Source organism: Boleophthalmus pectinirostris, unplaced genomic scaffold, assembly GCF_026225935.1.
Source record: "Boleophthalmus pectinirostris isolate CB_2022bp ecotype Guang Dong unplaced genomic scaffold, ASM2622593v1 HiC_scaffold_2, whole genome shotgun sequence".
NCBI classification, from domain to species: Eukaryota; Metazoa; Chordata; class Actinopteri; order Gobiiformes; family Gobiidae; genus Boleophthalmus; species Boleophthalmus pectinirostris.
In genome coordinates this window covers 29,470,112-29,484,671 of record NW_026571152.1, presented here as the reverse complement: position 1 = coordinate 29,484,671, position 14,560 = coordinate 29,470,112, and the positions used below count along the sequence as shown (strand labels likewise).

The 14,560-nt window shown below is 40.1% G+C and overlaps 1 protein-coding gene and 1 non-coding gene across 2 annotated transcripts; both read right to left on the bottom strand.

Annotated features, from left to right (window-relative positions):
* Nucleotides 1–504: 504 nt before the first annotated feature.
* Nucleotides 505–12,862, bottom strand: LOC110169529 (FERM domain-containing protein 5). The gene is made up of 14 exons (XM_020935067.2): nt 12,558–12,862; nt 8,654–8,758; nt 7,864–7,906; nt 7,624–7,702; nt 6,660–6,757; nt 5,982–6,105; nt 5,520–5,607; nt 5,353–5,441; nt 4,982–5,045; nt 4,818–4,909; nt 4,444–4,518; nt 4,060–4,128; nt 3,876–3,982; nt 505–2,095 (listed from the first exon to the last, which is right to left on the bottom strand). Exons 1-14 carry the CDS (start codon nt 12,657–12,659, stop codon nt 1,518–1,520), a joined length of 1,713 nt encoding a protein of 570 aa, XP_020790726.1. The 5' UTR covers nt 12,660–12,862; the 3' UTR covers nt 505–1,517.
* Nucleotides 12,863–13,370: 508 nt separating this feature from the next.
* On the bottom strand, nt 13,371–13,442 carry trnah-gug (transfer RNA histidin (anticodon GUG)). Its single transcript has one exon. It is a non-coding gene; the product is annotated as a tRNA-His (tRNA).
* Nucleotides 13,443–14,560: the final 1,118 nt, after the last annotated feature.

Here is a 14,560-nt window from a genome sequence, read left to right as displayed (position 1 = left end):
TTATTTGGAATGGGGCAGACCACAGATAGGAAGAGGAATAAGCAATGCACAAAGGGCAGATTATACAAACAAATGACAACAAAATGTAAAGCAAAACAAATGTACTAATTTATGTGAACATTAACTTACCTTAACAATACTATTTGATTATTTCCTTGCTGTATTAATCTCTGAAAAAGATGAAATTATTGTTGGCGTAATGTTTACATTCTGACGCTCGAACCAGGGACTGAGTCGTGAAACCTCCAAACCGTTGTCATGGTAACAGACTCCCTTACCCCTCTCTGGTCCAGGGAGCCTGTTACCATGACGATTAACACTGAGACAGAACCCAGTGTGTTCTAAAAGTAAAACTGGCTTGTACCAGCAGGCGTCCGCAGCTGCTCAACACATTTTAAACCCAGTTGTGATATTATTGTTCCTCTTAACAAACCAATAAACCACAGAAATGGTGAAATGAAATTTGTTTAATTAAATTGTTGATTGATACAAATCCTCCTTGATTCTGTGTGAAAATATTGTTTTACAAATCTGGATTAAAAAAAATATTTGTGTCTCACTGAAAAGTGAGCATCATTTAAAAAAAAGTTATTGCCCATTAATCACGTCATAAAGATAATTGACATTTCTTGAGTAAAATGTGCACATAACAAGATCCTCATTATTAGAACTGTCCCCTGAGGCTATGACATCTCACCTAATGACCACCCATCTACTAAATTACCAGAATTAGCTTCTAAAAACAGACATTCAAATAGAGTAAACATCTTTTTACCCACTAAGTAGGACACACATCTAAATGTTTAGTTGTGCTGTGAATCCTTCAAGCTGCGTCTGGCACTACTGCCACTCATAAGGCCAACTATTTCAAATATTATCAAAATAACATTGCACTACTAAGCAACCCACATTAAAAACAACAGCCATGTCTCCAAAATCATCAACCCTGTCCATCTCCACTTCTCACTTCGTCCCATTTCCTCTTCATGCTGATATCTACTCAGCTGAGTCCTACGTCACAGTTGTACACCACTGTAACAGTAACAGCAGTAACAGATGGGCTCTGAGGCTAACATCATTTAGAGAGATTACAGTGCATCACAGATGGGTACAAAATCAGATAACAGATCTGTTTACACATAAAAGCCTGTGATAAAAGATATTCTTATTGATTTATGGCCCAAACGTTTCTAACACTCACTGACTTACTGCAACTCAACGCATCCATTAATCAACTTACTCTTTCACATTCAGACAATTATATTACTCCCAAACAAATATACACAATTTTAAATATTACAATAAAAAATAAATAACATCTAAAGATGCAAAAAAAAGTTTCTTCAAAGAAACTGTAAATCCAGATATTTGAGTAAAAAAAAAATACCTGAAATGAGATGAGATAACTCCATAAATAACCAGTAGGGCTAAAAGAGGAGGCCACATCCTCCAGTTTCATTGGAGGGTCCAGGCCTTGACAAGTTTTAATTAGAGTCCAATGTCTCGATCAAACAGTTTCACACGTCCTTAATGAGCAGAGAGCCCGCCCAGCGCAGCTTACAGGCTGCCCAGCGCCGCAGGGGACAAAAGTACTCGTGATGGAACTGCTGGAATTCAGGTGTTTGGCGAATGTCCCGCAGGAAACCAATGTCCAGGTCTGACTCTGTGAGGACGATGAGGAGCAGCAGCAAGACGAGCAACAGGCTGATGGTGACCACCAGGAGGCGCAACACACTGAGTACAAACTTATTGGCCTGTTCCACTTCACTGAGAACAGGCTTCTCCTCTTCAGCTCCTGCCTCCTCTCCCAGCACAGGACCCTCCCCAGAGGTCGGGGTCCCAGCCTCAGACTCCCGCTCCTCCTCAATGCTGCAGGGGGCTCCATTAATGTGGCGGGAGACAGAAGGGTCCATGCTGTGTTCAGACACAGGGGTGGGTGGGACACTCTCTGAAGGGCTGTAGGACTGGTCTGAAATAACAGCCAAACCATCACTGCCGTCAGAGGCGTGGCTTCGAGAGCGCGGGATAAACGAGTCTCCGTGGGACACTGAACGCACCGGAGTGGAGTGGGCACTGTCCCGCAATGACTCCAGACCTGCACAAGAGTGAAGAGAAAAAATTCAATTTTATTGAATACAATTCTCACAATATTTGTCAGTTCACAGACTCATGAGAATCTATTTTGGCAGGCTCCCATTCAGACCAATCACAGGGCAGCGTTGTGGTTTGGGGTGGAGCCAAAAATGAAGCACCCAAACCAGCCACAACAAACATGGCGACGGGTGTACTCCAGCCTATTACAGACTATTTTTGAAAAACACGCAGAGGGAATTTGTGGATGGGGCAGATGTTTAATCTAGTCTCTCATCTGGACTTAGACTTCTTAGTTAGATTTCTCCACTGTTGTGACACTTCGACCTGATTTGTTCCAGACTTGTGTAGAACTCATTTTAGAGTGGGACATATCAAGGCAAGAGCCAGAGTTCCCCTATATATAAAATATTAAAATAGTACTATAAGTAAATACAGCAAATAATTTTTACAAACTGATTCACATTAGATTTTTGTGGATAGTTTATCAAATTTTAGAAAAATATCTTGCAGCCAGTCTGTAGCTTTATTCATTAATAATTACGTAGATAAGAGCCATCATCTGAATGGAGCCATCAACTGTCTCCCAAACACTGTACTGGTGCTGCAATGGCCTTAGACTTAGAGACCACGTTATAAGTAAATTATTCATACATACATTCATTTTGTTTGTTCTTTGTGTTAGAAAAACAACATTCAATGCTTAAAGAAGTACTTTCACATTGGTTTAACTCTTCTTTATACCTTATCACTGATCATAGCCTGCAGTTACAAGTATTCAGTGTCAGTGTCTTATTCTCAAACCTGTCATTAGAAGTGATCCCTGTGCTCTGATAATGTAACAGTTTCGTATTAGTTTGTAATGTCACATTTCGATTACCTTGCTATTTAAACTTAAACGTTAACAGAAATGAAAAAAGCATTCAACTGCTTTTTCACAAATCTTAATTTATAATGTACATAAAGTTGAAGTGACACCTCAAAGTCTCCATGGCCACATCCCCACCTCAAACCACTGCATAAATAACAGTTTAGTTAGGACTTTACCTGGAGCACTGCTGGCCTGGACAGGCTGAGAGTATGGTAGTGGGGTGCTGGGGAGGGGGGTTGTACCGACCGACTCTTGCCCCGTCAGGGCAGGGTACAGGGGGAGGACCCCCAGAGCCTTCCCCAGCAGACGGGGCCCCAGGCTCAGCACTCGGACCTTCACATCACGATAGCAGTGGTTGATCATGCGCAGGTGCACATTCACCCGGGTGGTGATGCGGATCAAACACTTGACCATGGCTGCAAAGTGTGTAAATCCTTCCTGATGGTCCCAAAGGCCGGTCCAGGCCGCAGTCTCCCACAAAAATATTAATTAGGTCGGAAAATGCTACAGAGCACAGGTCAAGTGGCTGCGTGCTATACTAGCACTAGACTGAGACGATTAGTCCTGGCTTAGTCCCGCCCATGGCAGCTACATACATGGAGAGGAAGACCCTGCTATTTTAGGTTGGAGTATTTATACCACTCCAAGATATTCAGCCTCCACACTGGGGGAGGAGGCTCAGATAGCAGCTTTCTCAGTCTTCTGTCTGAATGAGTGACACGCACACCTGGCCCCTCAGCAGACCCTCAGTGACACAGCCAAATGCCTCTAGTTTATACTCCACAGTGAGTGGGCATGCACTCATGTCTTGTGAATGCCATACAAAATAATGATGTCATGGTCAACTGATTACAATTGTTGTCTTCATCCTATATTGTAGATATTTTTAACTTGTTGTAAATCGTTCTCTTACCCTCCATGATGGATATGTGTACAGCCCTCCTTCTTGTTCGAGGCACACTGCTGAGGCGAGGCCCATGTGTGATGGAAGGGCAACTTCTACTTGGCACTAGGCCAGGTCTGAACACAGAAAATGCATTATAATTTATATAATATTATTTTAAAAAGAGGTTTAAACTGCTCCTACACCTGTGTACCTGTGTATTTCTGGAGGATCACGCTTTATTTTGGCACTCTGCTCCATCACCTCTTTAGCCACTCGTCCACTGTCAAAGAGAACAGCACACAACATTAGTATTGCAGTATTATGAACAAAGTGTCAGTGCATATGCCCATTTTTTTTAGAACCAGTTTGTTTCGAGATCATTAAAAGCTCTCTGATGTTTTATTTATTTATTTATTTGTTTGTTTGTAGTAGTAGTAGTAGTGCTTTATTATTTTCTCAGCATTTCACCCATCCTTTCAGGAGGAGCATTTTATCCAAAATTATATCTTAACCTATTCTAAATAACACATGCTTTGAGCCAAACAAGCAAGGAGAGGGAGAAAAATAGCAGGAGAGACAAAGTATTTATAATTACCTGTATCGAAAGCGGCTTCCTTTGAAAAACAGATTACTACTGGACACAGTTCGGACCTGACTGGACCTCTCCAGCCTGAGCAAGGACACAAGTAGAGGGGACACGGTCATGTTTTGTAAAGCATATAATACTATCTAATGTATAATTGGATAATGTGTGATCCAAATGTACTACAATACTTCTTACAATATCAATATTAAAAACTCATGCAGTTTTGTGGAAAATATGTAAAATAAATAAAATGTTGTGACTTATTGTCAATAGAGAATTGGCCCTTTTAAGAATGTATATTATCTCTCTACATATGACACATGCAAAGAGACACTATTGACTAGAACCAGATAAAATCTCTCAATAGTATAAGCTGTGCTCACTTGTAAAAGGCCTGGTGCTCCACTCCACATTTCCACAGATGTTTACAGGCCTCTGGAGTGGGGGCGAAGTATGTCAATATGCTCTTTCTGTCCTAGGTGAAAAACACACAGTGAACACAGCGCTGCAGCCAAATGAGAGAGAGTCCACTGTCCCTGTGGCTCACCTCATTCTGATGAGCATACAAATGGAACGTCTTCCCTTCAAACTTCAGCTTGGTCACTTCGCTCCTGTCCAGACAGACTTATGATAAACCACAGTACCAGTGTTACGGTATGAATAATGTGCTCCGTTAATATCCTTTTTATATAAATTGCAAAATAATGGTGAAAGAGGAACTACAAACTAGAAGACCTTTCTGATTTGGAGTACAAAGGCAAAATACAATCAAAATAAATATAGTTACTGTTTGCAATGTTATAGCAACGTTATGACAAAATTAATGTAAGAATAAACTGAGGAGACAGTTATAAGATAAAAAAATCTGTTATTTGTGTCCAGTATATCATAAATTGTTGATAGAGTTTCAAAGTTTACCACTTGAGAAAGTGAACTCTCTTATTTCCCTGAAGAACCACAAAGCCAAAAGGAGTGAAGGCGAGGAAGGCTGGATTTCCGTACAGGTCCTAAAAACAGTCAAACGTTTAGTGAGATTAAATAAGGGTTTGTGGGCAGAAGGCAGTTCTTGGGGAGCATCCTCCTACCAGACAGGGATGTGGATCCACACCGTAGGTCTCCAACATCTGGGCTTTCATCAGAAAGTTTCTCTCTGACGTTTCAGGCGTCTGCCCACTAAGAGAATAGGAGAGCAGCTATTATTGATGAGACTCTTCTATAGTAAGGTTGAGTTATATCAAAGGAACAGGTTCTTCTCAACATGTAGGTAGTAGGTAGGCAGGTAGTAGGTCTGAATAGTGTATTTAAATTATTTCAAAATGTTAACAAAGAAGCTCAAATTTTTTGGAAATACTGTAAACAAAGATGACAAAGTGTCTTGAAAGTGAAATAGCCACTAGAGGGAAGCAGAGTCATATGGTACATAAAACCTGTTTCCATCAGCTCAATTTGAACCTCACTAAGAGAGAAGAATTATAGATCAATATTTATTTATATTATTAATAATCTGAAATGGCTGCTGCTGGGCTGATGGTGGATGGGGCACAAACCAGAGTTCAGTTTTGTGGATCTCTGCAATGCGCCGCTCCAGTCTCTCCGAGTGTTTGGGGAAGAACTGGAATTTGGAGCTGTAGCCATCAGGATGTTTTCCGGGGTCATAATCCCCTATTTCCGCTGTGAGAGAAAACAATCAACACTAAACACATCACCAGAATGAGAACTGAGAGTAAGGCATTGGTACATAAAAGCAGAGTGGAAGTCTCCAACAAAGCACTGCTCACAGACAGTGCTGAGAAGTAACTGAGTACTAGCACATATACACTATTCTGAATACTAATTTTGAGTAACTGTATTCCGGTACAGTTACTTTTACATTGAGTGGTATTTGATCACTTAATTTAGGCTTCAAACTGGACAGAATAAGTGATGAAAATATAAAACACTGCTCTGATCAGTGATAAAGTATTCAGAATATAGTACTCTGATTGGACCATGTATCAGAATACATTACAAAATAAATAAATTAATAATCCAGGTATTCAGTATTCTATAACTAAATACATTTTCAAAATATTCTTCTGATCACTGTCATGAACTTAGACTGTAGTTCTACAATTTCCAAATAACCACAGACCCATGAAGAGCCTGTGTGAGTGCTCATTTTGTCATAATAAACCGTAATCTCACAGACAGCTTGAGGAGCTTAAATGACTGCAGAGTCCTGTTACCCTGAAGGATGTGGGCCGCTAATGAGGCTGCCTCTGAGCTTTTACACAGCAGCCGGCCGTGGTACAGGTCTCTCTTGATTTGGAGGAAGACGAGGTATCTGCAAAAGCATGTTTAGAGGTTAGAGCGTGAAGTAGTGCAGGTTCACCGCTGTAGTTGGAAAAGTCATACAGAGTTTTTATTGGATTTAATTATGTAGATTTATTTGCAATCCACTGATGGACCGGCAGCTGGAACTTAGTTTTTAAAACATGTACAGTGATGGAAGGTAAAAGTAAAAGTGCAAAAGTAAAAGTGCAATACTTAAGTACAAATTTTAGGTATCTACTTTACTCGAATAAATTTTACAGTGGATACTTACTTTTACTTTAACACATTTGTACATTTGTGTACCACAAGTATCTATACTTTCTACTCCACTACATTTTAGATCTGGGCTGAAAAGTAAAAAGTACTTTTCTTTATGGTGTGAGACCTGCTGAAATGGCTGTGTCATTTTTAACATATTTAATTAGAGTTTCTGTTCCAACTTTGAGCAAACTAAATACACAAAAATAACTAGAAAAAATAAGAAATCAATTAAATCACTTAAAATCAGCCAAATTCTTTATGAAGATCACTACATTTCATTCTTTAATTGTTCCAAAAATATCTTCAAAACCTTTAACTTTTTACTCTGTAAGTACTTACTAAAACAGTTACTTTAATATTTTTACTTAAGTAGATTTTTCATGTGATCCTTTTACTTTCTCTTGAGTAACTTTTTGCCCCTGTATTTGTACTTTTACTTAAATAACAGAACTTCATCCACCACTGACCATGTATGAGCAAACTTGTTTTCTTTAGGAAAACTAGTCACATTTTCTGTAGTAATATTTTTCAGGAAATTGTAGTGTAAATCCCTTCAAGGATGAAATGAACTATGAAATTTGCAGATAAGGTGTAGAGGAATGTGTGGTCTTGTACCGGCTGATCTCCTCTTTGAGAGCAGCGGGCTCCGGGGGGTAGAACTTGACTCTGAGACACATGGTGAATGGAGGCTGAGCTGCAGGAGCCAAAGAGAATCAGGTCAGAGAGAAACGATGGAAATGTGGGCTACTTATGCTCCTTACACTTATAATATTATTCTTTAAAAGTTACTGCTCAGACTACAGTTAACAACATAATAGAGAATAGCACAGACTGTTTAAACTTAATTGAACTTACATTTCATCTGCTTTGCAATAGATTTTGGGAATTCCAACCAGTGCTGTTAGAAAAACAAAAGATGAATTACATTTGGCAGTTGACAGCCTGACAACATTGTACATTTAGAAAGTCATGTTGGATCTAATCTAGTCAAATACCATCTAAATCTTTCTTGTTTGAAATCGACTATATGTTTTGATGCCTGACTGATGAAAATGGAAATAACTAATATGTTTAATAAATAGTTGCTGTTGTTGTCCTGTGTTTCTGTTGCCACTACAGAGACAGGTTCAGTAAGATTAAAGTGCAGCTGCTCCAGTCCTGTAGAGCTGAGGCATGTATGATTTTGGGAGTGGAAAATCATCATCATAGAGCCCCTTTTTATTTGCCTTTCTTAACAGTACATGCTGAGACTCTTAACATGGCAATGGATATGTTCCTTTCCATGTTTCTCTCTCATCTCTGGTTTTTACAGATGATGTCGTCATGCTGGCCTTCAGCGTGTGTGGTTTGAAGTGTGAGGCGTCGGAGGTGAAAATCAGCCCTCCCACAGCGGCTCCAACACAGAAGGGAAGAACTCTCCCAGAAACAAGTGAAAAAGGTAAGGTAAGGTTTACAGAGTAAAAAAAGGACTGTTGAAATCTTCAGATTGCACTAATCCAGAATTGTTATTTTTCCAAAACGTGCATACACATATTGATTAATAGAAGGTACAACAGTATGGCTGTACTATTCTTTGTGAGCAGGTGTTTAACAGATGCTGTAGTGTGTGAATGGTGTGTGTATGTGTGTGCGTGGAGTGTCTCACCCGCTGTTTGTCTGGGTCCACGTATCTGATGCCAAAGTAGTCTTTCTCCAACAGGTTGAGGTGGAGGCAAATCAAGTCAAACAAGTACTGTCCCTTAGCATCACGCTGTGGACAGAGCAAAGGAATATTCAACACACACCCTTTTTGAACTACATTATATCTGATGTATCTGTGGGTTTGTCACTTTTACCCAAAGAACTGAGGAGTGATCACTCAGAGGGCTAATCATTTCACCATCAGTTTCCACTATATCCTTTGAAAGAATACATTATTTTTGAAAATGGCATGTATTTCAACACTAAGAGATTAGTGACATTATGTTTAGTTCTATTCTGTAATAGGTGTAAAAAGGTATAGAAAAAAAATAATTAAATATATTTTTTTACCAGTCTAACTCTGTTTAAGACTAAGCTTCCGTGCTAACATACAGGGCCAATACCAGTAGACCAAGAGCAAATGTGTGGGTCTGTTTAAGCACAGAGCTGCACGCAGGGCTCTCCCACCGACACAAAGGAGCGTGGCTCAAAGAGTCCTTTGTTTGGCCCTGGGGACGGGACAGGGGGCTGCACTGACACAGCTCTAAGGTGGGACAGCAAGTCCAAGAGAGCAGTATGACAAAGAAATAAATTATAAGAATGGAGGAGAGGATAACAGATTTCAATGTTTGTTTCTGAGTCTTTCTAGTCTGAGAAACTGTCAGATGCTCATCGTGGACATGACATAAAAGCAGTGTGAGAGCTGCAGGCCTTTATTGTCTCAGCTGAGACCAGTGCCAGGATCCTACAGCAAGCTGGAGATGGGATAAAATCAGTGAATTAAAACTATGATAAGAGCAAGGACTCTGTCAATGCAATGAGCCATGTAACATGACTACTGAGTTTCCAACAGCGCACACGTGTCGATTACTAACCACTGTTGACCAGTGTTGGGGAGTAACGGATTACATGTACCGCCGTTACGTAATCAGAGTACAAATTATGAGTAACTGTATTCCGTTACAGTTACTGTTTCAATGAGTGGTAATTGGATTACAGTTACTTTGCTGAAATAAGTGGATTACAAGGCGGTATTTTCCTGTTTTCACATTTTGTGCTACATCCCATTTATTTATTTTTTTATTTCGGTAATTTCACTCATTGCCGGAAACCCAAACAGAACGCGCGCAATAAGAGCGATGTAAACGTCATGTTAAAGTTGGCGGTGTCAGTCACACAGTGGAAGCAGCAGTGCATTGGTAAAAACGCATTTGTGTCTTGGAAATTCTTCTCCCGATGTGAGATATATATATTAAAAAAAAAAATATAAAATCGCCTACAACTTAAATGTGAAACCGGAGCTAACTGGCACTGGTGAAAACAACCTGCATAGACTCATAATATATCTGCACTACTGTCCTATAGTGACCTGCCACATGAGGGGACACACACACAAAAACACACACAAACACACACAAACACCTTCATCATCGTCATCAACCTGAGAAACCGCGGACCACTTCTCCTTCCGTAGTTACAGCGCGGACACCGCCGTCTCGTGCGCCGCGTGTGGACCGTGTTTTCTCGCGTAAACCGCACTTCCTCCTGTGCGCCTCTAAACCAGAACTAACACCAGGACTAAACCAGGACTAACCCAGGACTAAACCAGGTTTAAACTAGGACTAAACCACGACTAAACCAGAACTAAAGACCTGGTCTAACCAGGTCTAAAAATCAGGACTAAACCAGGACTAAACCAGGTCTAAACAACATGACACCTAACAGTAGGTTGACATAATTTAAGGTGATCTCATATAATTTCTCTATCAATAATATTTTTTAATCTGGTTAAGGAAAGGCTGATCTTGTTACTGTCTTTTAACAGACAAAACCTCTTATATTAAGATCTCGTGGTCTTTGTTTCTCTACAGCAAACAGTTGCTTATTCATGGAGACTTGGGCTCAGACAAATTGAAGACAACAAACACGAATTTTGAGGATGTGGTTGCTACATTCATGTCGTTTAAAAAAACATGACAATATCAAGTAATCCAAAGTAATCAGATTACGTTACTCACTTTAAGTAATTTAATGGATTACGTTACAAATTACATTTTGGGGTGTGTAATATGTAATCTGTAGGGGATTACATTCTAAAAGTAACCTTCCCAACACTGCTGTTGACACAGAGCACCAGCTTTTAGAGTATGCAAAAACGGAAGAGCCATTAAAAGAACATTTGGAGAAGTTCAATAAAAGCATAAAACCCCACCTCCTTGATACTTTTCCCTCATCACCATTTTCACCAATATTATGTGTAATTAAAAATCTGTTGTTGTTTTTTATTTTGGAAATAAAACTTACTTCCCTGTGATTTTCTGCAGCATTGACCATATTTCAAAGCCTATGGATTAGTGACAACTTGCAGAACGTTTCTGAAAACTGCTCATATCCCATAATCCTCTAGCCATGGTTACGTAATAAACATCTTGTAGGAGAAAATAATCCCAACTGTATGATGACAACCCGGTCAAAGCTCCGCAGAGCCACCAGAGACCAGAGGGAGCATCCACGTGCCTCATGTTCAGAGTGTGTGATGGGAGAAGAAGACTCACAACACTGTAGCTTCTGCTCTCAATAAAAAAATATTCAGTATTTTTTGGGAGGCAGGTGAGATAAAACCATATCTGAATCTGAGAGGGTTTATTGCCATTATCAGTGAACATAATGTAAACTATGACTCATGCATAAAAAGAGATGTTTGAATAAAATAGACTCCATATGAGGTTATCCATTCTAATGTGTGAGTATAATTTTGCTGAAAGTTTTTTTCAGTAAATATTCATAGAATAATGCTCAGACAAGTGAGTGGGCTTTTTAAAAGGATAAACTTTGGCACTCAACCCTAACAGAAATCATTGCTGCCATGAAAGGAGATAATATTGGATTTATCAAGTAAATGGCTCCAGATCTCAGACACTGTTGGTGACAGGTTACAGCACATGTCTGTGGAATCCTGACACATGAAGACACAACACATATTCTTCACTGACAAACTAAACGCTGGTCTGGTTTGCCCTGTGAATCCACAGTAACTGGAATCACCAGGGAGACAGCAGGTCCCAAATATGCTCGAGTACACACGTTGACCCTTTCCCAGAACTTTCCCACAAAAACCATGTGGGTTTTAACAAGAACAAATGCACCTCAGACAAAGAGGAGAGGACACATTCATGCCAGACCTGCAGATCATTACTCATCACCATCACTTCAGATTTGTCAGTTTCCCAATACTGTAAAATTAAGCAAGTGTCTCTCCTGTTTCCATTCTCATATGTGATGGGAGAAGGGGGGTCCAGTCTTGATGTCATCACACCATCGCCTCGTTTAACTCCCTCTCATCCTCTTGCCATCAACAGGATCCTCCAGACTATGGTGGGAGAGATTTTGGACCCTTATAATATGGCCAAAGTACTACATTTTGTTCTTTTTATAGTTCTTGTGGGTGGTCCAGCCTCCAGGGGGTCCTCAGCCTCACAGCTGTACAGTGCACAGCCGTATCAGAGTCATAAGAGCATCAAAACAGTAAAGCTTTAACTTTGGAGCACTTATGGAAAGCTCCATCAGAGGCTGATGGGTTAGTATAGAAGAAAGGTCATTTAACATATTTTCATTTGTGAAAAGTGGTTTTGTTTAAACACTTTGGGCTATTTGTTTAGTGACAGACTGTCTTGACACAGACACAGTTGGCAACACGACACCTTTGTGCATAATTGATAGAAGAGCTTTAAGAAAAACTGCAAGCAACGTAATCACATGCAAGTTTAGGAAATAGCTACTGCTCAAAATGCTACAGACAACATCACGCGTCTTCCTCGGCCCATTTACACAGTTCAGTGCATAAAGCTGCTCACAGGTGCCTGACTGACCTGGATGGTGCATGTGTATTCGGTGTCGTCCAACAGTCTCACGGTGCAGCTGTATTCCCGCTCCAGATTCTTGATGCTGCCGCTTTTAAATCGGCTCAACATCTTCCCCGGGGCGCTGCGTCTAGGACCATGGACCACAACAATGAACTCAACAGCGGCACAACTGTGGATGTCCGATAGACTTCATTCTCGGCTCCCATAAAAGACTTTTGGCAGGCGGTTCAGCTACGATTACCAGTAACATTGTATCCAGAGAAGAGACTATCTTTAATACAATCCGTGTGTTGCCCTCATCCAGATCCAAGAAGCATCCGAGCCCCGCTGTGCGTCTGATCCAGGCGGATTATCTTTCAGCTTTCACTGCTGCTGCATATTGAGAGGGGGCGGGTCCTCTCAGACTGACGTCAAAATCAACCAACAAAAGAAATCATCAGTCTTACAAATACCTAGGCCATATGTTAAAGATAAGGATAATACACGTACCATGGACTGTTGTAGCTTCAAATAGTCTATCATATTTAGGCATCTAGTGATTTTGGAGGGTCTAACGACCATAGTCGCAATACAGCTCCTACACGTGTTAATGTTTTTTTGTTTTTTTGTTTTTTTTAAAGTACCTTCTGTGATGTGTGACTGCCCCCTGCGGGCCAACTTCTGTATCACCATCATTATTGTCTGATGAGAGAGAAATATAAATGTTATAACATCTACGCAGTTAGAATTTCCATTTAACAGAAACATATAAAACTCTCGACAGCAAACACAAGCTCACACTAAGTAATCACAAAAGGAGCTCATCAGACAGATTTCCTCTGCCGTGACCCGGATTCGAACCGGGGTTGCTGCGGCCACAACGCAGAGTACTAACCACTATACGATCACGGCGAGCTACTGGAGCTGCCCGCTGCCGCGCGCACTTTCATTGTTAAAGCTCAATTGACATCTAAGAATTGGTACAATTTATTTAGACGCCAAGGAAACTTTACACAAGTCCTACAGGCATACTAGTGGAGCACACTTGATGTTAACCAAAGGTACACGGCAGACACATCATGTCCACAATAATTGGAAGTGGGCATTTTGGTTTTACAATGAACATTTGAGTTTGCCTCACTCAGGACAAATATTTAGCTTGAGTTAATTTGGTAATGAAGCATCTCTTGAAGACTCTCTTGATCAGGTTTAGTGACTAATTGTTGTTAATTGGCAAGTAAATGAAACATTTGAATGTGTTTCTGTGGCGAATGTGTCATTCTTTTTGTACATGCAGTGTTGGGCTTAGACTGAGGCAGTAATTTAGGTCTATCTATTACATGAAGCTCTGAGGATCAGTGCAGGGGGCCAAGAAACTGTGTTGGTCTCAAGAATAGTGTTCACTTGTGAGTGAAATGAGGACAGCTTTTTAGGTGGTTCTTAATAGGAAAGCTGTGTCAGCAGTTTTCTTCAAATAGCCTTCCACATGGGAGCATCATGTAGGCCATCTTTATAGGCCCTACTTTTGAACCTGACTAGTTTCATTCCTTTCTCATTTAGTATATGTTTTGTGATTAAATTGTTTAGGTTAATAGCTATCTTATAAAATGTATTTGGATACAGAGAATAGAGGCTATGAATGGATTTCAGAATGATTACTTAATAACAATTTAAAAGAGCAATTAAAAGAAAGGCCTATATATTTTGAACGTGGTCCTCAAAGTCTTGCTTATAATAAGGAGCCTGGATCGTTCCTGAAATCCCTCAGTCGTCCATGACATAGGAGAAATTCAATTCTTCCAACTGGACAAAATAAACAAACAATCAATCAAACAAACAAACAAACAAACAAACTTTTATCCAGTTGACAGAATTTAATTTCTCCTTCAGTTACGGAAGCTGAACTCCATGGATAGTCTATTGACAGTCTAGTGACATTTTAGGCCATGTCCATCCCTGATGCATTCTGGTAATAATAATATCCTGTCATGAGGTTTCTAGTATTATACTCTTGAGTCTTTAGATAAACA

Coding starts and splice junctions, on each gene's coding strand:
- LOC110169529 (XM_020935067.2), bottom strand. CDS start 12,659: ATGTTGAGCCGATTTAAAAGCGGCAGCATCAAGAATCTGGAGCGGGAA. Junction 5,046..5,352: donor AGAGTTCACTTTCTCAAGTG/GTAAACTTTGAA, acceptor CTGTCTGGACAG/GAGCGAAGTGACCAAGCTGA. Junction 4,910..4,981: donor TGTATGCTCATCAGAATGAG/GTGAGCCACAGG, acceptor TTTTTCACCTAG/GACAGAAAGAGCATATTGAC.